Source organism: Microcaecilia unicolor, chromosome 11 (assembly GCF_901765095.1).
Source record: "Microcaecilia unicolor chromosome 11, aMicUni1.1, whole genome shotgun sequence".
Classification (NCBI taxonomy): Eukaryota; Metazoa; Chordata; class Amphibia; order Gymnophiona; family Siphonopidae; genus Microcaecilia; species Microcaecilia unicolor.
In genome coordinates, this window is record NC_044041.1 from 76,367,362 (window position 1) to 76,394,429 (window position 27,068).

Genomic DNA, 27,068 nt, shown 5'->3' on the forward strand with positions numbered 1-27,068 from the left:
TTCTTTTATGGCTGAGAAGTGAAGTCTGTGGGTTGCTTAGGTATATACACCAAGCTGTTATCTTTTAGCATGGATCACTTAAACTTGAATCTTCCTTTATGTGTAGGTTTTTGTTTGAGGAGAACAGCTTGGAATATAAGTATTATCGCCTGAAGTTGGCTGAGATACAGACTTCGAGAGAGTCCACGCTAGACGTAGGTGCGCAGACGAAATCCTCTAGAAGAACACCAGAAGAACTGGCAACAGAGTCGGTCAGAGCAATGTTATATGCTCGGAAAGTAACTCAGCTGAAGAGAAAACTTTTCAGAAATACTGCACTGTCAAGAAGGCGGAAGATAAAACGGGTAACAGCAGCAACACAGACCGTCCTCTCCTCATCAGTGATGATAAAGATGCAGGCCAGGAAGGCACAAACGTCCACCCGGGAGACAGCATCCTCTTCAGAGAAGTCTGCTGCTGAAGGTTCCACTTCAGAGAGGTACTCTCCATCAAGACCCACTGGATCTGCTCCTAGTCCAACAAAAAATGAGGGCTCTACAGTGAAAGAGGTTAAATCCGAACCCATTGACCAGAGTGAAGCACTATCGGAGGCGGAGATTTTGCAAAGTAGGTGATATTTGTGTTTTTCTGGCCTTACATCTTTTGTATGGGGTTAAAAGGTATTGGGTACCCTAAGTGAACCTTCATCCTTGCTCCCCAATCTGAATTAACTTTCAGGCCACTAAATTTTACCCTCCTTCCTGAAGTTTTGATAATTTAAACTCAGCAAAGTCACCACCCCTCAATTCCAAGAAATGTATAATTAAACTTTTCTACATTTCTGTTTATCTGTGTATATATGGTTTGGATTTGCTATACCACTTTTCCTGACAGGAAGTGTCAAAATGGTTTGATAATAAAGCAGGCAATAGAACTCCATTATCTGATAGGATAGAACAGCAAGCATATAATAGATTCAAAGTAATCTATGATTAGTGTGAATATTGTATGTGTGTGCGTGCACACGCGCACTCTCGCTTGTAAAAAAATTTGATTGCCAGGATCTGTTGTTTTCCTTTGACTATATTTGCTCTTTGCCGCCCTAGGTGACTGCTTACTCTACCTAATTAAGTTGGCCCTCCTTCAGTAAGGCATAGAGATGTTTAGTGTTTGCAAAAAAAAAAAAAAAAAAAAGCATCCTTCCTCAGCGACCCTCCAGACCGGTCAAGACGCTTGGGTTATGCACTCCTACCAGCAGAGAGACTGAGAACACTAAAACTGTAACAATGTATAAGCCACTTGCCAACCCCCAAGCAGCCAGTAAATCTCAGTCTCCAGCAGAGGGTAGATGTGCAGCCTGAGCAGTCAGTCTGGTCTGGTAGGCCTGGGATTTGTTTTAGGCCTTTTGTTGGTTAGCACCCTGTACTTAGAATCTGCGTGCTTCGGGGAAGTGGGTCCGGTGGGGCTCCGTTTTTCCCCTGGGGTGTCACACTCGGTGTTCGGGTCCTTCCCCCTGCTGTGCTCTTCTGAGCAGTCAGCCCTGTGCCTCGGCTCCTGTGTGATTGCAGGAACCTTGAGAGCCATAGCCCTTGTCAGCTTTTAGCAACCAGGCTGGGAGGTAAGAAGCCAGTTGGGGAATAAAAAAAAAGCTATGCTTGTTTGTTTTGGGGCTGACCGGGAGAGCTGCAGTGCTTTTGTGAGAGAGAGTGAGTCTGGGTGCTGCTGCCTGTTGGGTTGCTTACCTCCTTTCTTCTCTGAGGGATGTCGGCGGGTAAACCGTGCCGTTGCCGGTATTGTGCACGCCGAGGTGTGGACGCGCCGGGGGCACAATGCAGGCTCTGTGGGGAGCCAAAACCACCTCTTTCTTTGCCTCCAGTATTGTCCGCAGAGGTTTCCGGGGTCGGCTTGGGCTCTGTTGATACATCCTTGCTCCTGGATGCTGTAGCAGCGGTTCTGATTTTGGCGGGAACCGCCGCCATCTTGGATTCCTCCGGCCCTGCGGTTTCGCCTCATACGTTGCAGGATTTTCAGGGGCAGAACGTAGGCTGGTCTCCTGAGTGCTCAGGGGGCATGGAATTCCCACCTGATTTTATTTGGTCGATGTTCCAGGCGTGGAAGTCAGGATCCCAGCAGGGGTTAGGTCCCTTAGTTGCCAAGCGCCCTCATCTGGAGTGGTCAGAAGACCCTGAGTTTTTGTCCTTACAGCACTCAAAAGAGGAGTGCAGTGATCTTAGAGATGACGTTCTTTTGGATGCCTGTCCTGAGTAGGAGGGGTCCTTGCCAGGTGAAGATCCCTCGATAGTGAGGAACTTTCATAGAGATGAGCTGGCTGAATTGATTGATCAGGTGGTTGTTACACTTAAATTTGATTCTCCTGAGACCACAGTGGCGGAGGTAAAGCAGGTAGACCCGTTGGTTAAGGGTATTCGCCGGTCTTCCCGTTCTTTTCCCATGAATAAAGACCTCAGAGATATGGTCATGCAGGATTGGTCTTCCCCAGATTCTGCTTGTAGGGTGGCTAGAGCTATGGCGAGGCTTTATCCTCTTCCGCAAGAGGATAGGGACTCCTTAAAGTCTCCTACAGTACACGCGGTGGTGACGGCGGTCACTAAAGCCACAGCTATTCCTGTTTATGGGGGGGGCTGCTCTCATTGATCCTCAAGATAGGAATCCTTTATTAGGCGTAGTTTTGATCTGTCTGCCTTGTTGCTGCAGGCCTCTGTGTGTGGAGGTTTAGTAGCTCGTGCTTGCTTCCGCTGGGCTGAAAAACTCTTAGATGATCCGGCGGTGGATAGATCTTCCTGGGTGCAGGAACTAGTCAAGCTGGAGATGGGCTCTTCTTTCTTAGCGGATGCTGTTTATGATTTGCTGCGAGCATCGGCAAAAAAATATGGCATTGGTTGTGGGAGCTCGTCGGGCTCTTTAGCTTCGAGGTTGGGTCCCTATTTCTAGGGCCTTATGTGCCAGCGATGAAAAACCAACCCTACTTTTTTAAGGGGTTTGAAACATGCTCTTTCTAATGAAAATGATTAAAAAGTTTCCAGAAGGTCTTTTTTTGTAAAAGTGGGCTAAAATGTACCCTATTTTTGGCGTTTTTGCAAAAATCATCAACTTTACACTCAATTTGTGAACTAATGGAAAATATTAGGAGAATGAAATTTTCCTTGTCATCAAGCATATGAAGCCATTACGTATGGATTGTGTCCATCAACCAGCAGGGGGAGATAGCACTCAACTTTTCTCCACGCCTCATGGCCAGCTAGCTCCACTGCCTCTCAAGTATTCTCTATCTCCCCAAGCAGTGTGGCTGCAGTTTCTTCGAGCTCCATCAAAATCTGCCTGGGAGTGGCTCCTGGCTTGCCAGTTGTTAGCCGGGGTGTTAGAAGCTGTAGCAGCTTCACTTTGAAGGCACATAGGTCAGCCCTTTCCCTGCCTTACCCATGCCCCCGTGGATGTGGACATATTAGCTTGCTTTTCCCTGTCCTTTCCCACTCAATGGATGCAGGCACATTGGTTCGCCTTTCCCTGCCTTTCCCACTTATCTGAGCCTCCGGAGTGTTTTTATTTACCTCTTTTGCCTCTGCTTTCCTCACAGCGTTAAAATAAATAATTAATTAATTAAAGTCGCGTCGCGCTTTAGCGCAGTGATCTTGGAAAAGAGGTTTTTTTTCTTGTGATTCTTCTGCAGGACCGGAGCTGTGATACTCGGTCTAGTGAGGTAAGAGTGTTTTCTTACTCCTCTGGGGTGGGCCCGCGATCGGGACGTTTTTGGCGTGAACCGCCATTTTTGAATTTTACCGCCATTTTCGGCGATGGCTGCGGAGACTGTAAAGCGCTGTTCTAAATATGGCAAGTGCAAATCAGCAGCGGGGCTCTGTAATTCGTGCTGTACAGACGGTAGAGCCGGCCCGAGCATGGCGAGCGGCGATCTTTTGCGCTCTGAGCTGGCAGCGGATGCCATTTTGGATTTTCCACATGGCGTGGCCTCCTTTGCGACGGAGAGCCCTGAATCCGGAGGGGGGTCCTCTGAGTGAGGCTAATAATAGAACTGATAGCCCTGGGCGGGATCCGAGCGGTCAGGGAGCGGTTTTCTCCCCTGATTTTGTTTTAATGCTGCATAGGACATACATACTTAAAAGAGCTCTTCCACAGGGATCTTCGGACCCTCTGCCTACCCTCTCTCCCCCCCGTGGTCGGGCTATGAGGATTCCGAGGGGTCTGGCAGAACTTCTTAGGCTGAGGAGCCAGAGTCAGGTGCAGAATTGCCTCAGGAGCTTGATGATCCGTATGCGGTGAGGATTTTCCACCGCGATGAGCTGCCAGCGCTTATTTCAGATGCCTTACAAGCCCTCTCGATTGAAGATCCTGGGAGTGGCACAGCCTCCTCGGTTGATCCAAGGATGGCTAGTACCAGAAAGCCTGCTCAAGCCTTTCCTTGGCATGACTCCATCCAAGAGCTTATTTCGGCTCAATGGACTGACCCTGAGGGACCTTTGAAGGTTGCCAGGGCTATGGGGCAATTATACCCTCTGAGTGAGGAACATTTGGCTCGCTTTGCAATGCCTAAAGTGGATGCCCTGGTCACGGCTGTGACAAAGAGAACTACCCTCCCTGTTGAAGGAGGTGTTGCCCTGAAGGATATTCAAGACTGCAGGCTTGATTCAGCTCTGAAGCGGTCCTTTGATTTGGCAGGTCTCACTATTCGGGCGTCTGCATGCAGTTGTTATGCTGCTAGAGCCTGCCTGGCTTGGTTACAGCAGGCAGTGGAACAGCCTGGTGATGGAGCAGAGACCTTATCTGAAGTGGCTCCGTGGATGGAGTCGGCCTTGTCCTTGTTGGCTGACGCCCTTTATGATAGGGTCAGAGCTTCGGCTAAGCAAATGGCTGTAGCAGTGGCGGCTCGCCGCACTCTTTGGCTACGACATTGGGCGGCGGACATGGCCTCTAAGCAAAGGTTGGTGAAGTTGCCCTTTCAAGGCCTTCTTCTGTTTGGTGAGGAGCTGGAAAACATTGTTAAAGGCCTGGGGGATTCCAAACCTCAGCGCTTGCCCGAAGATAGGCCGAAGCCTTCCTCTAAGGGTCAGGCGGTCCGCTCCTCTTACAGACCTCGCTTCCGTGAAGCTAGGAGGTACTGCCCGGGGCGTGCTACTGAGTTCACTTCGCGTGCCCGCTTTCAGCAGAGAAACTCCTTTCTTTCAGGCAAACGTTCCGCAGCTGCTGGTTCAAGGCCTGGAGTTCAGGGGCGACCCTCTCGATGGTGCGCCGGCCCTCTCCTCGTTTCCTGTCATCGGAGAAAGGCTTTCCCTCTTTTTCGAGGAGTGGGCCAAAATCTCCGCAGATCAGTGGGTCTTGGACCTGATCAGAGACGGATACCGAATAGAAATCGATGCCCCGGTGAGAGACGTGTTTGTGGAGTCCTGATGCGGTTCTGCTGCCAAACGTGCGGCAGTAGAGGAGACTCTGCACAGTCTGTGCCTGATAGGGGCTGTGACCCCGGTGCCTCCCGCCGAACAAGGTTTAGGCCGCTACTCCATTTACTTTGTGTGCCACGAAAAGGCGGGTCTTTTCGCCTGATCCTGGACTTAAAAGAGCTAAACAAGTCCTTAAGAGTGCGGCATTTTCACATGGAAACCCTGCGCTCCATCATTGCGGCAGTACAGCCAGGAGAGTTTCTCACGTCTCTGGACCTGAAAGAAGCTTACTTGCACATACCAATTTGGCCCCCGCACCAGAAGTTTCTGAGGTTTGCAGTGATGGGAAAGCATTTCCAGTTCCGGGCCTTGCCTTTTGGCCTCGCCACAGCTCCCCGAACCTTCTCCAAGGTAATTGTGGTAGTAGCTGCCTTTCTCAGGCGAGAGGGTATCCGGGTTCACCTGTACCTAGACGACTGGCTCATGAGAGCAGACTCAGAAAAAGAGAGTCATCTAGCTACAGCCAGAGTGGTTTCAGTCCTTCAGTCTCTGGGCTGGGTTGTCAATATGGCCAAAAGTTACCTGACCCCCTCGCAATCTCTAGAATATTTGGGGGCCAGGTTCGACACAGCCTCGGGCTATGTGTTTCTTCCCGAACTAAGGCTGTGCAAGCTTCAGAATCAGGTCCGTCTGCTCCTGAGGATGCCCCACCCGCGAGCTTGGGACATTGTCCAGCTGCTGGGATCGATGACAGGCACGATGGAAGTGGTACCCTGGGCGAGAGCGCACCTGAGACCTCTACAGTTCTTCCCGAACTAAGGCAGTGCAAGCTTCAGAATCAGGTCCGCCTGCTCCTGAGGATGCCCCGCCCATGAGCTTAGGACATTGTCCAGCTGTTGGGATCGATGACGGCCACCTTGGAAGTGGTGCCCTGGGCGAGAGTGCACCTGAGATCTCTACAGTATTCTCTACTTCAACGATGGTCTCCAGTATCTCAGGATTATCAGTGCAGACTTTCTTGGCTCCCTGCGGCCCGCCTCAGTTTGGAGTGGTGGCTCTCGGACAGCATGTTGCGGCGAGGAATGCCGCTGGCGCTCCCCGATTGGTGTCTAGTAGTGACAGATGCCAGCCTGAAGGGCTGGGGCGCACATTGCCAGGGGAAGCATGCCCAGGGTCTGTGGACGCCCGACGAGTCGGAGTGGTCTATCAACCGCCTGGAGTTGAAAGCGGTGTTTCTGGCTCTTTTGGCCTTTCAAGTGACCCTGGAAGGATTGGCTGTCCGAGTGATGTCAGACAACACTACAGCAGTGGCCTACATAAATCGACAAGGCGGCACTCAGTGCAGAGCTCTAGCCGCGCAGGCCGAACAAATTTGCCACTGGGCCGAGCTGCATCTACAGTCCCTGTCAGCAGCTCACATTGCAGGTCAGAGCAACGTGCAAGCAGACTAAGCAGGCATTAGATCGATCCAGCGGAGTGGGAACTAGCAGACGATGTATTTCTGCAGATATGTGCCAAATGGGGCAAGCCAGTGATGGATCTTATGGCGACCAGTTCCAATGCCAAAGTCCCGTTCTTCTTCAGCAGACGGAGGGATCCTCGCTTTGCCGGGTTGGATGCCTTGGCTCAACCCTGGCCCCTGGGCTTGCTGTATGTCTTTCCTCCGTGGCCCTTGATAGGGCGAGTGCTCCTGCGGATTCGGCTGCATCCAGGAGAAGTGGTGCTCATCGCCCCGGATTGGCCCAGGAGGCCTTGATATGCGGACCTCCGACAGATGCTGTTGGAGGCTCCCTTTTCGTTACCTCTGGTTCCGCACCTGTTGTCATAGGGTCCGGTGGCCATGGAGGACGCCTGCCGCTTTGGTCTTATGGCATGGCGATTGAGAGGGCACAATTTGAGAGATAAAGGCTACTCAAATAAGGTAATTTCCACTCTCCACTTCCGTGGCTTATGTACATAAGTAATGCCATACTGGGAAAAGACCAAGGGTCCATCGAGCCCAGCATCCTGTCCACGACAGCGGCCAATCCAGGCCAAGGGCACCTGGCAAGCTTCCAACGTACAAACATTCTATACATGTTATTCCCGGAATTGTGGATTTTTCCCAAGTCCATTTAGTAGCGGTTTATGGACTTGTCCTTTAGGAAACCGTCCGACCCCTTTTTAAACTCTGCTAAGCTAACCGCCTTCACCACTTTCTCCGGCAACGAATTCCAGAGTTTAATTATACGTTGGGTGAAGAAATATTTTCTCCGATTTGTTTTAAATTTACTACACTGTAGTTTCATCGCATGCCCCCTAGTCCTAGTATTTTTGGAAAGCGTGAACAGATGCTTCACATCCACCTGTTCCACTCCACTCATTATTTTATATACCTTTATCATGTCTCCCCTCAGCCGTCTCTTCTCCAAGCTGAATAGCCCTAACCTCCTTATCTTTCTTCATAGGGAAGTCGTCCCATCCCCGCTATCATTTTAGTCGCCCTTCGCGGCGACCAGAATTGAACACAATACTCAAGGTGCGGTCGCACCATGGAGCGATACAACGCATGGATTTGGCGCCAGTTTGAAGTCTGTGTGTTTCAAGAGCGCTTTCTCCGTTGCGGGCTCCTGTCTCGCCGATTCTGGATTTTTTGTAGGATGGTGTACACAAAGGCTTGGCCTATAATTCCCTGCGGGTGCAAGTGGCAGCATTGGCCTCCATGCGTGGCAAGGTTGAAGTCGTGTCCTTAGCTGCTCATCCAGATGTGGCACGGTGTCTTAGAGGGGTGCTTCGGCTCCGTCCTCCCGTGCGGGCACCTTGTCCAGCTTGGAACCTGGGGATAGTATTGAAGGCCCTTCAGGGGGCTCCCTTTGAACCGCTTCGGCGTGCTTCAGAGAAAGATTTGACACTGAAGGCCGTCTTTTTAGTGGCCATTACCTCGGCGAGACGGGTGTCAGAGCTCCAGGCGCTGTCCTGTAGAGACCCTTTTCTGCAATTCTCAGAGTCAGGGGTCATGGTTCGGACCGTGCCTTCCTTCATGCCTAAGGTGGTTTCAGCATTTCACCTAAACCAGCCTGTTTTTCTTCCCCCCTTTGTTGAGGAGGAGTTTCCAGGTTCATTTGGATGTGCGCAGGACTCTGTTGCAGGATCTGCGAATTACAAATTCTTTCAGGACCTTTGATCATCTTTTTGCTGTTTGCAGGTCCTCGCAGAGGGTCTTCAGCGTCTAAAGCCACTATTGCCCGTTGGCTCAAAGAAGCTATCTTTTCAGCATATCTGCTGTCTGGCCGGGCTCTGCCTGAAGCCTTTAAGGCACATTTCACAAGAGCGATTTCCTCTTCCTGGGCGGAAACTGGAGCACTATCTCTTCATGAGATTTGCAGTGCTGCAACATGGGCTTCTAAGCTCTCTTTCGCCCGACATTACAGGCTGGATGTGGCTGCCAGGAGGGATGCGCGTTTTGGAGCACAGGTGCTAGCGCGTGACGTGGCTTGTTCCCACCCTATTTAGGGATTGCTTTGTTACATCCCATACATAATGGCTTCATCTGCTTGATGACAAGGAAGGGAAAATTAGGTTCTTACCATGATAATTTTCTTTCCTTTACTCATAACAGATGAAGCCATGAGCCCTCCCTGTATGATTGTCTGTATTGCAGTGATTCTGATTTTAGGTGCTGTTCTTGTTTCCTGAAGTTATATTCCTTCCTTGGGGAGTCGGAAAACAGTCTTCGGGATTCTTGTTACAGTGATAGGAGGATGAGTTCATTCCCTCCAGTTCATGTTTTGGGAGGATGAGTTTATTCCCTCCAGGAGGATGCAAGTATTCCCTCCGTTTATACAAAGTGGAGGACGAGTTTATTCCCTTCAGGAGGATGAGTTCATTCCCTCCTTTTTTGAGTTCATGCCCTTGTTAAGGGGCCATCGTTCGCTGTGAGGAAAGTTCATGTTATTCCCATTGCGGTTTGCCATACTGTTTTGGAAGCTTCAAATACTGAAGAGGCAGTGGAGCTAGCTGGCCATGAGGCACTGAGAAAAGTTGAGTGCTCTCTATCTCCCCTGCTGGTTGATGGACACAACCCATACGTAATGGCTTCATCTGCTATGACTAAAGGAAAGAAAATTATCATGGTAAGAACCTAATTTTCCCTTATATTCGAAAACCTTATGTTGATAAGTTGTTGTGTGCAAAGTTTCACGTTTATCATACCTTTAATTCCAGAGTTATAAAAAGCCAAATTTTACAATTTTTTTGTGCCGCAAATTTTTCAGACCAAGTTTGCTCTAAGTTTTCTTCATGGAAATCGCTCATGAAGATATTTTTATTATTTTGTTTAATAGAGTGCAAAAAGTTGTACAAGATGGCCAAGTTTTGTTTCTCTCAACAAAATATTGCCGGAGATACAGTGTCTCAAAGTTGCCAAAATCTCGGAGTCATACCATAGAAGGCTGCAGTATGGGGTCAAACAGATTACTATATCTCAGCAAGTATTGCATCGGCGAACGTAAAATTTTACCAATGTTCATTGGGGACATGTATGAATGTTCACAGAAAATTTCATTGAAATCCTTGATGGTCGAGCAGGGCACTTCTCTGACATCAGACCACTTGGCATGGAATGACCCTATCTTACGTTGGACCTTTTGTGGGTTTTTCTGATGCAGTTGCACTGGCACTTTTGTAAAGATCTCCCTTCTTTCCTTCCTTTATCCTCCTTTTTTTTTTTTTTTTTTCCCCCGTTCTCTGACGGTTGAATTGGCTTCTCCTGCAAGATACCTGTCTTCCCTGTGGTTATCCATCATAGCTCTTTTCCATGAAAAAGAAGGTGGCGGTTTGAAGTTCCACTGTCCTTCATCTTCACAGTAGTGTCTCCAGAATCATCCGGCCTAGGGGTGAGCAGGCAGTAGGCATGTAAAAAAATCTACCATGACAGGGCATCCACTTTCCTTATTCCTTCTGCCTAGCCTGTGGTTTCAGGAAGCTCACAATCTGATAGTAATTCTTACCAATTCAGTTGTCAGTGTTTTATTTCTACTGTTCATTCGCTAGCTGACTGTGGGGTGAGAAATGATGCAACTAGGTCATTCCTATTAGCTGGGACTTTGGGGCTACCTTTTGGTTTGCTTGTCTGCACAGGATCTCCACTACTAAATCATGGGATCCTTTTGTCCTAGTTGGTACTTATGTTTTTTTTTTCCCCTTGATTCACCAGCTTCTTAACCATGAGCATGGCAGTTGATGGCAAACACATGCCAGGCCCCTATCTCCTGTATTAGTGAGCCACAGTGTGTGTTCTGTTTATTGATTTTCAGCCTTCCACATTCTTAGTTGCTTGGACTCTTTCCAAAATCTTCTTGTGGTTTAAGTGGGACAGTTTACTCTTCTTTCTATTCCTTCACAGTTGAATGCCATTACCATAGCTCCTACTAATTGTAAAGCAGACTTTGTTCTTGTTGTGGTGCATGGAATAGACTTGGTGCAACTGTCCTATTTCTTCATGTTGCAGTACACTTGGCTGCTGCCTCAAAATGTTCTGCACTTAAGCTTTCAAGCCGGAACAACAAGGTGGGGGCTGGAGCCTGGATGGTCTACACTTTCCTCATATCGGATGCAGTTCTTAAGTCTCCTGGCGCTGCCTTCTAGGAGGCTCTCTAGAGGAGTGAAAACTCCTGGTGCAAAAGAGTATACGCTCGGCAATACAGCAAATGTTCCATAAGGATATGCTTCCAGCTTTGGTTTTGTCAGTCATTTCAAGCCTTCCATGATTTCTTCTCCTATCATACAGGTAGAGAGATGTTGAAAGCCTCTCAGATCATTCCTAGACACCTCGCCATCCAGATCATAGTTGCCGCTGAATGAAGTTCTCCTTGAAAGTGGATCTCAGTTCAGCTGGGCTCTGGACAGCTCTTACCTTATTGTGGCAGCAATTTTGAGGACCTACAGTGCATGCTGTCATGACAGTGGTCACAACATGAATAACTATCACTTTGCAGATTCACTTTGCAGAATGCTGCAGCATTTCAACACTTCTAAAATTATTTGGAAGCACCTCTAAAAAAACATTGTTTGAATGTGGCAGAGTTCAGATCTCAGTCCTTAAATGGTTGCTGAGCACTTGGCAGGAAAACAAATTACCAAAAAATTGGTAGCTTCATGGGCACAATTGTAGATAGGATTGGTCTGTTAGGCAGATACCCTATTATTATTATACAGGAATAAGAAACTCTGAACAATGTCTTTCATTTCTGCACACCACCTCCTCTGGTTCAAAAATGTGGTAACAAGTGTGTACCGTTAATTCTCTGAGGACAAGCAGGATATCAGCTTACTGCAGATGGGTGACATCACTCATACAGCCCTAGTGCGGATGCTATCCAGCGTTCTATCTTTTGGCAGGCCCAACCATGCATGCACTTGTGCCTTCCCACCTGCTTGATTAGCGCGGGACCTGCAGTTTTCACTGCAAAACAGAGAAGATGTCTTTTCATCACTTGCACATCTTTGTCTCTGAAATTCCCCCTACCCCCCTCAGCCTTCCTGTCTTTCATGTGAGTAGTGCAGGACCATGTTTTATTTTTAATAGCTCTTCTCTTTTATTTTATAGTTGTATGGCACTTTTCAATTTCCTTTATTTTTCTGCAGCTTGCAGCCCCGATAGGCTTGAGCTCCCAGTCGGGACGTTGCTACCCCCCCCCCCCCCCCCCCCCCCCAAAAAAAAAAAAAAAAAAAAAAACCAGCAACCCAAAACATTGAGCCATTTTGATTTTTCTTCAGCCATTTTTTGACCATGTCCCTGAAGCCTCCCAGTGGGTTAAAGAAGTGCTCCATGTCTGTGACTGATCCTCCATAACTAGTAACTACTGGGCCCTAATCATAAGTCCTCTCACTGTAAGCTCTGTTCTCAAATGCAGAAAAGAGCAAAGTCGAGAGGCCCTGCATGAGAAACATCGGCATTGGTCCCAGTGGCATCAAGAACTGCACCAGGGATGCACTGGCATTGAGCAGGTCTCCTGATGCCCAGTATCGAGTCAGAGGTAGCGCCCTTTGGGACAAGCATCGTCGGACCTGACACAGAGGAACCTGTGAGGATTGCACGTCGTCCTTCATCAGCACCAAGGAATCCTGATAGTGCTGCTTTGCCGCTGCTTGATGCATATCATCGGTCCTCCTTGAAGCGCAGTGCCAGGAACTCTGAGACACTGCTGGTACCTGAGAATTGTCTGTGCCAAGAGGGACGCTCCCCATCAGTCTCCCTTACACTGGGACCCCGTCTCTGATTCAGCTCCAACTTCGCAGACTGTCCCCGTGCCAGTGCTGGCCCCACCTTTACCAAGGAGCAGTTCTGGGTCACGTTACAAGAGGAGTTGGAGTGCATCCTGGCTTGTTATGATGCTGAGGCATAGAGGGCATTAACTATGGTGCTGCCCCAGCCCATCTTGGAGACCCGCACTCTGCCTGTCAGCGGTTCATCAGAGCCTGCATTAGCTGATCCGATTCTTTCCTGTCCATCAGGGGAGGAAGCAACACTGGAGTCCAGGAGAGGACTTGTACCTCAGCACTATTACCCAGAGCCTGGTTGTCTATCCATTGATTTTTTTTTTTGTTACATTTGTACCCCACGCTTTCCCACTCATGGCAGGCTCAATGCGGCTTACATGGGGCAATGGAGGGTTAAGTGACTTGCCCAGAGTCACAAGGAGCTGCCTGTGCTTGAAGTGGGAATCAAACTCAGTTCCCCAGGACCAAAGTCCACCACCCTAACCACTAGGCCACTCCTCCACTCCTGAGGCAGGCAAGACTCAGACGTCTTATGACTTTGCTGAGTCTGATGCAGACCACTTCTGGGAGTCTAAGGTGTTGGGGGCCCAGGTCCCCATGGCCCCACCATAGCTATGCCACTGCTGTGCAGCCTCTATGAAGAAGGTAGACTCATAGTGTCCAGAAGATTCACAGATTCGAGAAGCAGCAGCTTCCTAAACATTCTATGATGATCAAATCCACCCTCAAGGCCATCCAAGGGGATGCTTGGACTGTAGTCTGGAATTTTTTGAGAGGAAGATTTTTCAGGGCTCTCTGCTTATCTCCCACATCCAGTCCTACTAGCTTTACATGAGCATTTACTTGAAGAATTTGGTGCGTAGTGTGTCTGAGTTTGCAGACACTCTCTTCCTCCAGAAAAGGCTGCAGAACATTGCCAGCTTGTAGCCAATCAGAAGGAGTGTCGAAAGTACATGGCCTGGGCAACCTATGATGCTTTTGACGTGACGTCTAGAGTTTTCACTTTAGGGACTGGCAGGCTCATGGCTGTCTCAAACCTAGAACTGGCGGATGTCCCTTTCTGAGGAGACAACTTTTTTGGAGACAAGGTGGAGGAGGTCACTGATCCCTTCAGGAAACAATTTGATACCACTAAGTCCTTGTCTCAGCCCACTCCTATGGCCGCCTCCAGAATTTTTTGGGTTCTAATTGGAAGTGTTTTTACTACTTAGAGGTGTAGGTTTCTGTTCCTGGACTCACGCTCCCACCCTAGGCAGCATTGAGCCCAAATGTCCCAACCACCTCCCCAATCTAAGCAAGAGATGAGCTTTTGGCTGGATCTAGAAGAGCTTAGCCACCATAAAAGTGCCCGTCCTGGATGGCCTATCAGTTGGAGGAAGGCTGAATTTTTCCAAGCAAGGGGCCCCTTGTAACCTCAGACTGGTGGGTTCTTCAAATAGTCTGGGAGGGTTACTCCCTTCATTGGCATTAACCTCCAAATTACCCACTGAAAGCATCACAATTCAGCTTTCAGCATCAGGTAGTACTTGCAGAAGAGCTCCTCCCTTCTGAAGGCCCATATGGTTGAGTGTTCCACCAGTGGATGAAGGGATGGGATTCTATTCCAAATACTTCCTTTTGCCCAAAAAGATGGGTAGATTTTATCCCATCCTAGACCTTAGGCCCTGAACAAATATCTGGTCAGAAAAGTTCAGAATGGGCTCCCTAGGCACCCTTCTTTCCATGATTCAGGCAAATGACTCTGTATTTAAAGGATATTTATGCCCACATACAGATACCGCCTGTGACTGGGGCATGTCTCAGATTTGAGTAGGGAAACACCAGTACCACTTTCTGCAATTTAGTCTCGTGTTCGCTCCCAGAGATTGCGTGTGGATTGGCTGTTAAAAGAGCATATCAAGGGGAGGTGCTCAGGAATCAATGTGGAGAACTATTTGGGTGTTGGAGTTACTAAGGTTTGTAGAACTATTTGGGTGTTGGAGTTACTAAGGTTTGTTATCAACTACCTGAAGTCACACCGCCCAGCTCAACATTTGAAATTCATTGGAGCCCTGCTAGACACAGTTCAGTCTTAGGTAAGAGCAGATGCCCTCGTTTGCATTGTTCTCTAGGATTAGCACAGTCAGCAGGTCACAGCTCTACAGATGTTGAGGTAAGCCACATATCTTCCATGGTACATCGTGCCTATGGCACACCTCCATGTGCGAAGTGCCCGGTAGACCCTAGCTTCTCATTGGTTCAAGCTACAGGGAATCTATCGGATGTCATCTTGATCACTCCAGAGTTACTCGCTTCTCTGGTGCACAATTGGGAGCAATTTGACTATTGGAATTTCGTTCCAAATTCTTCTTCCCCAAAAATTCTGACCACAGTTGCATCCAACCTGGAATGGGGTGCTCATGTTCATGGTCTTCATACCCAGGGATACTGGTTCAGTCAGGAGACCCAGCTCCACATCAATCTCCTGGAACTGTGGGCAATTTGGAACTCTGTAAATGCTTTCAGAGATAGACTATCGAACCAAATTACACTAATCAAATAGATCAGGTTGTCATATACTATGTAAACAAGTGGGGAGGTACGGGATTCTACCTATTTTTCAGGAAACAGTCAAAATGGGGCAGTGGGCCTCCAGCCATGGCATGGTACTCAAGGCCACATACCCAGCGGGCAAAGACAAAGTCTAGCGGACAGACTGAGCAGGGTGATGCAACCACACATGTGGGATCTCTGTGGTATTGCCTGCAAGATCTCCAAGAGTGGGGCACTCCCTCGGACTTTTTTGCCATCCATCTCAACAAAAAAGTCCCTCAATATTGCTCCAGACTCAGGTCATATGGTCAGCATTGATTGAGAAGGGATCTACTGTATGCTTATCCGCCCATTTCTCTGGTCAGGAAGACGAAACTCAAGCAAGACCGAGAAGCCATGATTCTCCTCATGCCTTCTTGCTGAGACAAATATGCTTACCTCTTATTGTGAAGTTGGCCTCCAAAGAGCCTTCAAGATTGGAGTGCTTTCCAACCTTCACACAAAACAAGGATTCTTCTACATCCCAACCTGCAATCCCTGGCCCTCATGGCTTGGATGTTGAGAGTATAGAATTTGCATCCTTTCAGCAACCCTGGAGTTGTTTCCAAGGATCTGCTGACTTCCAGAAAATAAAAATTGGTGTATATTTTGCATCAGTTGTGCAGTATTCTGCTCTTTCAGCACCTCTGGAACACCTCAAACCCTTAAATTATTTCTGTGTGCCTGATTTTCACCATCATCCAATCTCAGGGGAAATTCTTTTGTTTTATTTTCCAAATCCATGCATCTCTTTTGTAGACCAACCACATCCATATCATGCTCAATTTCTTTCTCTTCAAAATCATTTAGACCAGAGCTTCCCAAACTATAGGTTGGGACCCCAAATTGGATCACAAAGCCTGCATTTTGGGGTCATGATCTAGGTGGGCTCTCCATAGGTGCATGATTATTCTGCATCTCCAAGTGGTCACAACTTTATTTGGTCACAATCATCGGATTACGGCCACAAAAAGATTGGGGAGCACTGATTTAGACACTCTTCCATCTTCTCCATTGTTAAGAAAAAGCCTTCTACATCAGCATGTAACTCCTGTTTAATGCTTACAATTGCTGATTTCAAGTCTGCCAATTATCGGCGTTCACATGTTTAAGCTGTTTGCTAGAGTGTTCCCCAGACTTTAAGTACATAAAGCATCTTGGAGCCTGTCTGCTCTGTCAGTTCTGCTGGGTCATAAGCATAAACTTTCAAGTTAGGTATTTCTTATCCTGCTTTCTCGATCGTTACGGTTTTCAGGTGTGCAAATCATAGTATATTATAGCAGGGCTTGGAGGAGCTTGATGGCTTTTCCAAGTGACATCACTTTCTCCTCATAGTCAATTTTCTTATCTTCTTGATGAGAGGATTGGCAGGAAGAGTTTCACTGTTCGAGAGGTGCCTGGATGTCTCATGGGTCCTTAAGTGTTATTTGCAGGTAACAGTTTCGTAGGTCAGATTGACCTTTCATGCTGTTTGCTGGTGTTAGAAAAGATGAAGCAGCCACCAAGGTTTCTATAGCTAGATGACTAAAGGAAGGGATTGTGTCAGTTTATGTGATTAAGGAACAAAATCTACCACAGGGCCTTCAGGCCCATTTGACCAGAGGATGGCACCCTCTTGGACAGAACTTCAGGATATCTTGGTCTTGGAGACTTTCAGGGCTTCCACCTGGTCGACCTTATATTCCTTTGCAAAGTACTACAGGTTAAAATTTAGGCCAGAGCAGATGCAGCCTTTGGGGTAGGCATTCTCACTGTAGGAGTATTTTCTTCTTAAATCATGCTAGGTCCCACGTGTTATGACTGATCTGGTAGGATGGATGGAAGAATTTTGGTTGTACCTGTAAATTTTCTTTGAGCCCAATCAGACCAATTCATATACCTTCCCCCACCCATCATCTTTAGAGGAGGTATTCTATTGGAGACTGGAAATTCCTCATCATAAGTAGCTAGATAAGCAGGTTCTTGTTTGCTTTGAAGTTATACTGGAGAGCTGGGACTATGCACTAGTTAATATAGGACGGGTTGCACAGTTCTTCAGTCTCTGTCTCCATCTACTGGTTGACAAAAATAAAACTACATGTTATGGACTGTTGTGGACCACTTCCTTACCTATTTCCTAAAATTGAAAAGATTTGCTTTAGCAGCAGCCACAGAACCCCCCCCCCCCCCCCCCCCCAAAAAAAAAAAAAACAAAAAAAAAAAAACAATGAGCAGTAGAATCCAGGGAGTTAATTTGTCTGTTTTGCATGCATGCTGATGTTAAAATCATTAGACATTTATATCCCCTTTCTGGAGCTTGATTTTTCTGTCCATCCATCCGAGGGCTTCTTCAGAGGGCACAGAAATGTATTTACTAAACTGTACACACTTAGTATGGAATCATAGCTGTTTTTACAGTATTTATCCCATTCCTTGCTTAATAGGTGAATGTTGGTGTCAGAAGCTCCAATGTATTAATGGTGTTTTGATTCTGTTTGGGGTTGTGTTTTTTTTTCTTTCCTTAATTATGTTCTACAATTTGTAGCTGCTTTGCAAGTGTCTTCATAGTTATGTGAATATGTTTAACTATAAACATTGCAAATAGGTGACTGGTGTGAGCATGGTTCTTGTTTTTATTGTTCCTAGTTGATGCTAAAACAAAGGATACTGCTGAAAAACTGGCTCAGTTTGTTGCACAGGTGGGACCAGAAATAGAAAAATTCAGCATGGAAAATAGTGCATCAAATCCTGAGTTTGGGTGAGTCTGTTGCTACTCAAATATTGAGGGACTTGTTGTGCTAAAAAGCTTTCACAGTCTTTTGAAAAATTTAAAAAACCCTTGATTTATACAGGTCTGAGTGTTTCCCCAGTATAAATAGCTACAGGAGAAATTTTAGTAATATTGTTTTAGGTTATTTATGTCTCCCAGTTAACGGTGAAGGTTTCCATCCAGTTGTAGCCATATGAACATATGAAACACTTCAGGCCCAGAATCTGGTTTCCAACAGTTTGGTAATCCAGATAACAAGTTCCTGCCCAATCCCCCAAAATAGTTACATTTCATGTGGCTTTCTCCCCAAGTTTTTATTAGCAGTATGTGCTTTTCCTTCAGGAATCAGTCTAAAGTTTTTTAACCCAGCTACACTAACTACTTTACTACATACTCCAATAATTAATTCAAAAGCTTAGTTATGTGTTGTGCAAAGATATTTTGTTTGTTAGAAATGTATTACTGTGTAACTTCCTGGCATGCCTACTAGTCTGTCCTTTTTGAAAAAGTAAACAATGGATTTTCTGAGGACAAGCAGGCATAATATTCTCACATGTGAATGACATAATCCATGGAGCCCAGTGCTCACATTGCCAAGTGCACTCTAACTTTTAAACTTTGAGGCGGTGCCTTCCCGCCTGACACTCAAGTGCATGACCAACAGTATCATTTTCTGTGGAGCACAGAGGTTTGTTGGGTGTGTTTCATTTTTTAAATTCTCAGCATGTCAAACTCTTGCCTTTTTGGTGCATTCCCTTCAAGGGGAGATGGATGGGGCAGGCAGAATAAGCATGCTGCTGTCAATGGAGAAGGAGAGATGGCCCGCAACAGGCAATTCCTAACAATAACAGGAAGTATATCTAATTTTTATAAAATTGCTGGTGTTTTTTTTTTTTTAATTTTTTATTTTATTTAGGACAGCCTAAAATTGAAACAAATGGGCCTAGGGTGTGGAGCTGGATTCTAGATTTCAAATCAATTCGGCTATTGTGTCGGGAATTCTGTTCAATAAGATGTGAATGTGTGGACAGAAGCCCACATAGCAACTTTGGAAATCTTCTCCTCTATGGAGGCTGATCAAAGACCACCATCGGTAAAGGGGTAGAGCCAGTTCGGTCACGTCATTAGACATTGGGGTCAAATTACTGACCTGGTCTTGGCTCAGTGGAGTCTGTTGTGCCTTTTGTGATTCCGGAAAGATGAGCTTGTGTCAGGGGCACTTAGGGGGCATTGATGATTTTAATGCCTCGGTGTCTTGACACCTTGTGTTGAGGGGGACCAGTGCCTCTTGGCCTCCACATGGCATTGGGGTCCCTCAGTGTCGACCAAGAACTAAGGTGAATCCTTTCTTGGGGTTGGATCAGAGAATGGCTGATCCCACTGGTCGTTACTGATATTCAGTGTTGAGGGAGATGGAGACGGAGACCTCCTTGATGCTGTGTTCCCCGTGTCCGATGCAGCTCTCGGAGCCATTGAGACCTATGGCTCCGATACTGAAATCGGTGAACTGGATTTGTCTTTGCCAAAAATCCTTTCCTTAGCGTCCCTCCGGACCGGACCAGGATTGGACTGATGGGTTGTGCTCGCCTACCAGCAGGTGGAGACTGAGAAAAACTCTGACTCGAGAGAGCCAATAGGAGCCCTGGCCATGTGACCTTAGCCTCAGTATTTTCTCAGTCTCCCAGCAGGTAGGAAGCGAGCCCTTTAGTCTCTTTTTTTCTCTTTCTCTCTTTTAGAGGCTAATAATAAAAACAATATTGCTACTTCTCCTTCTGTGCCTAGGAATTCTCTATTAGACGCTGGACAGATAAGGTTTTCTTTTCTTTTACAGCCTCTGGGGGTGTTACACTCGGGTGCCCCGAGTCCCTCCCCCCTATCCTCCCCATCTCCCATACTTAGCTGGGAAGGACTACCCTTTGGTTAGCAAGGTGTATGGTCTTTGGGAGAGGCAGCCATTTTAGGAGGTTTCAAGTATTTTCTTCCCCAGCTTTTTAACGAGCAGGCTTAGCTGTTTAAACAAACAAACAAAAAAAAAAAGACAATCCCCAGTTTTCTACTGGGCAGACAGCGCTGGGTTATTCTTTTGTTCTTGAGTGTTTTTTCTTTGCTAATTTAGCTGTGTAAAAAAAAAAAACAACAAGAGGGGGAGGAAATGGAAGAAAATAATGTTGACTGGGCCTTTAACGAGCCACTTTCTCAGAATTTCTCCCTCCGTTCCCTCGCGTTTGGACAGCGGGCGCAGGCTTAAAAAAAAAAATTGGGGCGCGACAAGTTGATTTTTTTCGGGTGGTGAGAGTATCGCCAGTTGGTAGGCTGCAGCCGGTTTTTTCGCAGCGCCGGACTGTAAACGCTCTCGACTCCTTCAAGTTTTCTGCGGATACCTGTGTCTTTCGAGTTTCTTCATTTGGCGCTGTCAGCAATTTTGTTCTTTTAGTTTTGGCGCGGAAGGCCGCCTTTTTAGGCTGCAGCTGCAGTTTCTCTATTACGGAGTTCTGTTTTATTCGGATTCTCTGTTTTCTCCGGTTTTTCGCGGCATAGTTTGCTGGCTGTTTTTTATTTTTCCTTTCTTGACGTTCCGCCCTACTCCGCTTGTTGTGGAGGTGTCGGGAACCGCCACTGTGTAAGTGGCGCGAATGGCGCCCATTTTTATTCACCCTCCATTTTTTTTTTCTCAGTCCAGAACTTTGATCTCTGTTGCAGGCTATGCTGCACATCAAAGTGTAGCTCACCTTCAAACTGTTTTTCCTAATCATCTGTCTCTACATGTGTGTGAGGTAAACAGGACTCTAACACCCACATCATATAAGCAGGCAATATTTGGATTAAAGGGTCCCTTTCATATATAGATATCTCTCACGGTTTTCTGGCTTTAGGTTTTAGATTTATAACTTGGCTATTAGCTCTGGTATTCTTAGTACACAATTTTAAGGTTGTTTCGTTTTTTGTGTCCTTTTCATTACCTGGTGCAAAGTGCAGCATTGTCTTTAATAGTCAATTGACTGGGACTCTACAAATCTTGCCATAACAACTTCATTCCTTTCAACAATCACTCTCAATGGCTGTAGTGTTATACAGTGTTTTCTTTTTCAGACTTTAAGAAGCCTTCTCTATAGGCATACAGTAGATTGTTCAGATGCCATGGGGATATATCAGCTCTCTCATATTCTCTGAGGGACAGTCCTGTCTACCAAGCTCCCAATCACTCAGCTGCCTTAGCAGGCATGCTTTATTCATGTCTTCCCTTCTTTTCCAACTGCCTTGAAGCCTCTCATATTTCATTTTAGCTTTCTTCTGGTACTTACAGGACATATGGTCACTTAGAGAATAAGGTCATCCTTTCATTTTGCATATTTCCCACTTAAAGATAGTGGAAGGTCCTCAAACCATCTACTTGTATTTGTCTCTACTCTATCAGTTCAGCATTGGCAGATTATAAACATCCTGGTTTGGTCCAGTATGCCTATACATACCATCTGCTATCTCTTCCTCTTCCTTAGAGACCTTATGTTGTCTCAAGCTTTCTTGAATTCAGATACAGTCTTGTCTACACTGCCTTCACCAAGTGGCTGTGGCACAACTTCACTTTTTTCGTTACAGGTATTTTCCAAGTTTGTCCTTTTTTTCATTTTCATTCTATGCGCCTTCACTCCAGAGTTTTCTTTCAATTGGAAGGGGATTCACTCACTTCCTGTGTATTTATGCCATAGGTACATAAGTATGTTTATGCTGGGAAAGGCCTAAAGTCCATCAAGTCCAGCATTCATATCTAATGGGCATAGGTACATAAGTTTTGCCATACTGGGAAAGCTCAAATGTCCACCTTTCTACAATCAGAACAGCATTTAAAAAAAAAAAAAAACTCTCACGAGAGTGTCGAACAAAAACCTCTGCTCCAAAAGCAAGGCTTTGCAGTAATTCTGCAAACTAACACATACAATATTTGCCATGGCTGATCACCACTAGGAACACCGGGGACCCTGGGCCTAGGTTCTGTGTTTTAACCTGAAACAAGCTCAACATTCATATCTATTGGGTGTGAGTCTGGTACATCTCAGTGAGGGAGGAGGCATGACCGTGGTATGTGGATTAGGGAGATCCAAGAAATTACAGGCCGGTGAATCAGACGTTTATGCTGGGACAATTTGTTTCTGTCCAGAGCGTACTACCATAGCTGGTGGACTCCTGTATTCGGAACTTACCCAACTATGGAACGCCACAGAGATAGGGCTGGGGTTTGTAGCCCTATTTAACTGGTGTCCTTGGTCACCCTTCCTCTTCTCCTCAGGACCCAGAGAATGGCTAGTTTTTTGCTTATGCATTAACCGGTCATTTTCAGCAGTACTCTCTCTTCCGTTCTATTATAGATCTAAGAGGATGTTCATTGCACTCTCAGGGTCATTTCATCCTTACCTAGACGACTGCCTAATTGGAGAAAGTCTTATCAGCAGAGTTCTCAGGTCACGCACCGGGTGTTGCATTTCTTACAGTCTCTAGGTTGGGTGGTGATTGTAGCCAGGCCTCTCATTTGATCTCTCATCAGATATCTCTAATTTTCTCTTTGTTTAGTCAGGTTGGCACAGAGTCTTTTGTCTCCTCTGCAAACATCCCAGTTTATATTTTTCTTGGTGACCTTGGGCCTTCGGCCATTTCCTCGCTCTATTCTGCAGAATGCAATTTTACTTTCTAGTTCCCAAGAAGGAATTCCTTGTCATCAAGCAGATGAAGCCATTACGTATGGGTTATGTCCATCAACCAGCAGGGGAGATAGAGAGCACTCAAACTTTCACAGTGCCCTCTTGGCCAGCTAGCTCCACTGCCTTTTCAGTATTCTCTATCTCCCCTAGCAGAGTGGCTGCAGCTTGTTCGAGCTCCAGAAAAATCTGCCGGGAGGTGGTTCCTGGCTTGCCAGTTGTTAACCGGGGTGTTGGAGGCTATAGCAGCTTCACTTTAAAGGCACACATAGGTTAGCCCTTTCCCTGCCTTACCCATACCTCTGTGGATGTGGACATATTGCCTTGCTTTCCCTGTCCTTACCCACCAACAGTAGATGCAGGCATATAGGTTCGCCCTTTCCCTGCCTTTCCCACTCATCTGAGCCTCCGGAGTCTTCAATACCTCTGCTTTCCTCACAGGTTAAAAAAAAAAAAAAGTCGCATCGCGTTTTTAAACGCAGAGACGCTGGAACAGAGGTTTTTGACCTGATTTTCAGCAGGATCGTAGTTGTACACTAGATCCTTTGAGGTAAGAGTGTTTTCCAACTCCTCCGGGGTGGGCCTGCGATCGGGGCGATTTTGGCGCGAAACCGCCATTTTGGATTTTACTGCCGTTTTTCGGCGATGGCTGCGGACAATGTAAAGCGCTGTTCCACTTGTGGCAAGCGCAAATCAGCAGCAGGGCTCTGTAAATCGTGCTGTGTTGGCGTAGGAGCCGGCCCGAGCATGGCGAGCGATGTTTCTTCCCGCTCTGAGCTGGCAGCGGGCGCCATTTTGCTTACACCGCATGGCGCGGCCTCCGTGGACACGGAGAGACCTGAGCCGGGTGGGGCACCTCGAGATGAGGTTATTTCAGGAGTGGCTAGCACTGGACAGGATTTGGGTGCCCAGGGTGAGATTTTCTCCCCGGATTTTGTGCTTTTGCTGCATAAAGCATACATGATGAAAAGAGCCCTTCCTCAAGGGTCGCCTGAGGCTCCTCTGATTGCCCCCCCCCCCCCCCCCCCCCCCCGATGGATTCTGGCCTGGGACTGCCCAGTGAGGCTTTTTTCCCGGATGCTTGGCCTAAAGATAAGCGCAGAAGGGTTAATTCCCCTTCAGATTGTGGTGCACCTTCCCCCCCCCCCCCCCCCCCCCCCCCCCCCCCCCGTGGTCGGGGTGTGAGGATTCGGAGAACTCTGACAGACGTTCTTGGTCTGAGGAACCAGAGTAAGGTGCGGATTTACCACAGGATCTGGATGATCCCTCCGCGGTTAGGATTTTCCACCGTGATGAGCTGCCAGCGCTTATTTCAGATACCCTGCAGGCCCTCTCGATTGAAGATCCTGACAGTGGCATGGCCTCCTCGGGTAATCCCAGGATGGCTAGTACCAAGAAAGCTGCTCGGGCCTTCCCTTTGCATGACTCCATCCTAGAGCTTGTTTCGGCTCAGTTGGCTGACCCCGAGGGACCTTTGAGAGTTTCCAGGGCTATGGGGCATATACCCTCTGCGTGAGGGACATATGGCTCGTTTTCAAATGCCTACAGTGGATGCCCTAGTCACTGCGGTGACAAAGAGAACTACCTTCCCTGTTGAAGGAGATGTTGCCCTGAAGGATGTTCAAGACCGTAGGCTGGAAACAGCGTTGAAACGGTCCTTTGAAATTGCAGGTCTCACTGTTCAGGCATCTGCATGCAGCTGTTATGCTGTGAGAGCCTGCCTAGCTTGGCTGCAACAGGCAGTGGCTCAGCCCGGAGATGGAGCGGAGCCCTTCTTGGATGTGGCTCCGCGGATGGAGGTGGCCTTGTCCTTTCTGGCTGATGCCCTTTATGACCTTGTCAGAGCTTCGGCTAAACAAATGGCAGTAGCAGTGGCAGCTCGCCGTCGTCTGTGGCTACGACACTGGGCAGCGGACGTGGCCTCTAAGCAAAGGTTGGTGAAGTTGCCTTTTCAAGGACTTCTCCTATTTGGTGAGGAGTTAGAGAAAATTGTGAAAGGCCTGAGTGATCCAAAACCCCAGCGCTTGCCCGAAGATAGGCAGAGGCCTTCCTCTAAGGGCCAGGCGGTCCACTCCTCGTACAGACCTCGCTTCCGTGAAGCTAGAAGGTACCGCCCGGGGCGTTCTGCTGGGTTCACTTCACGTGCCCGTGGTCAGCAGAGGAACTCCTTTCGCTCGGACAAGCGTTCCGCAGCCGGTGGCTCAAGACCAGGAGTTCAGGGGCGACCCTCTCAATGATGGTGCGCCGGCCCTCTCCTCGATGCCTGTCATCGGAGGACGGCTTTCCCTCTTTGTCGAGGAGTGGGCCAAGATTTCCTCAGATCAGTGGGTTCTGGACCTGATCATAGTAACATAGTAACATAGTAGATGACGGCAGATAAAGACCTGCATGGTCCATCCAGTCTGCCCATGACAAACTCATATGTGTTTACCTTACCTTGAATTTGTACCTGTCCTTTTCAGGGCACAGACCACATAAGTCTGCCCAGCAGTATTTCTCGCCTCCCAACCACCAGTCCCGCCTCCCAACACCGGCTCTGGTACAGACCGTATAAGTCTGCCCTCCCCTATCCTTGCCTCCCAACCACCACCCCCTCTTCCCCCCAACTGGTCCGCCACCCAATTTCAGAGATGGATACAGAATAGAATTCAACGCCCCAGTAAGAGACGTGTTTGTGGAGTCCCGATGCGGTTCTGCCGTCAAACGGGCGGCGGTGGAGGAGACTTTACAAGATCTGATTTCAGTTAGGGGCAGTGACCCCGGTGCCTCCCGCCGAGCAAGGCTGCGGCCGATACTCCATCTACTTTGTGGTGCCGCGAAAAGGTGGGTCCTTTCGCCCTATTCTGGACTTAAAAGAAGTGAACAAGTCCCTGAGAGTGCGGCATTTCCACATGGAATCCCTGCGCTCCGTCATTGCGGCGGTACAGCCAGGAGAGTTTCTCACGTCTCTAGACCTGAAAGAAGCTTACTTGCACATACCGATTTGGCCCCCGCACCAGAAGTTTCTGAGGTTTGCGGTGTTGGGAAAACATTTCCAGTTCAGGGCCTTGCCTTTTGGCCTCGCCACAGCTCCCCGAACCTTTTCGAAGGTAATGGTGGTAGTAGCTGCTTTTCTCAGGCGAGAAGGTATCAGGGTTCACCCGTACCTAGACGACTGGCTCATCAGAGCAGACTCTGCAACAGAGAGCTTACAAGCTACAGCCAGAGTGGTCTCAGTACTGCAATCTCTAGGCTGGGTCGTCAATATGGCCAAAAGTCACCTGTCCCCTTCACAATCTCTAGAGTTTTTGGGGGCCAGGTTCGACACAGTCTCGGGCTATGTGTTCCTACCCGAGCTAAGGCGGTGCAAGCTTCAGAATCAGGTCCGTCTGCTCCTGAGGATGCCCCACCCGCGAGCTTGGGACATTGTCCAGCTGCTGGGATCGATGACAGCCACGATGGAAGTGGTACCCTGGGCGAGAGCGCACCTGAGACCTCTACAGTATTCCCTACTCCGGAGATGGTCTCCTATTTCTCAGGATTACCAATGCAGACTTACTTGGCTCCCTGCGGCCCGTCTCAGCATGGAGTGGTGGCTCTCTGACAGCATGCTGCGGCGAGGAATGCCGCTGACGCTCCCCGTTTGGTGCCTAGTGGTAACAGATGCCAGCCTGAAGGGCTGGGGCGCACACTGCAAGGGGAAGCATGCCCAGGGTCTATGGACACCCGAGGAGTCGGAGTGGTCCATCAACCACCTAGAGTTGAAAGCGGTGTTTCAGGCGCTTCTGGCCTTTCAAGTGACCCTGGAAGGATTGGCTGTCAGAGTGATGTCGGACAACACGACAACGGTGGCCTATATAAATTGACAAGGCGGAACAAGGTGCAGAGCACTAGCCGCGCAGGCCGAACTGATTTGCCACTGGGCCGAGCTGCATCTTTAGTGTCTGTCGGCAGCTCATATTGCAGGTCAGAGGAATGTGCAGGCCGATTATCTGAGCAGGCATCAGATCGATCCAGCAGAATGGAATCTGGCAGACGAAGTATTCCTGCAGATCTGTGCCAAATGGGGCAAGCCCGTGATGGATCTAATGGCGACAAGTGCCAATACCAAAGTCCCGTGCTTCAGCAGACGGAGAGATCCTCGCTCGGCGGGGTTGGATGCCTTGGCTCAACCCTGGCCTCCGGGTCTACTTTGTGTTTCCCCCATGGCCCTTGATAGGGCGCCTGCTCTTGCGGATTCGGCTGCACCCAGGAGAAGTGGTCCTCATCGCCCCGGATTGGCCAAGGAGACCTTGGTATGCAGACCTCCGACAGATGCTCCTGGAGGCTCCTCTGCCGTTACCTCTGGTACCGAACCTGTTGACTCAGGGACCGGTAGCCATGGAGGACGCCGGCCGCTTTGGTCTTACGGCATGGCTATTGAGAGGG

General features: G+C 48.1%; 1 protein-coding gene across 3 annotated transcripts in view; it reads left to right on the forward strand.

The window, feature by feature from the left end:
• SUGP2 (SURP and G-patch domain containing 2) overlaps positions 1-27,068 on the forward strand; it is a 76,520-nt gene that overhangs the window by 15,817 nt on the left and 33,635 nt on the right. For all 3 annotated transcript variants that reach the window (XM_030220103.1, XM_030220105.1, XM_030220104.1), the window contains exons 5-6: positions 107-606; positions 17,847-17,958. In XM_030220103.1, coding sequence (XP_030075963.1) covers positions 107-606; positions 17,847-17,958 — 612 coding nt within the window. The remainder of the gene's footprint in view (positions 1-106; positions 607-17,846; positions 17,959-27,068) is intronic.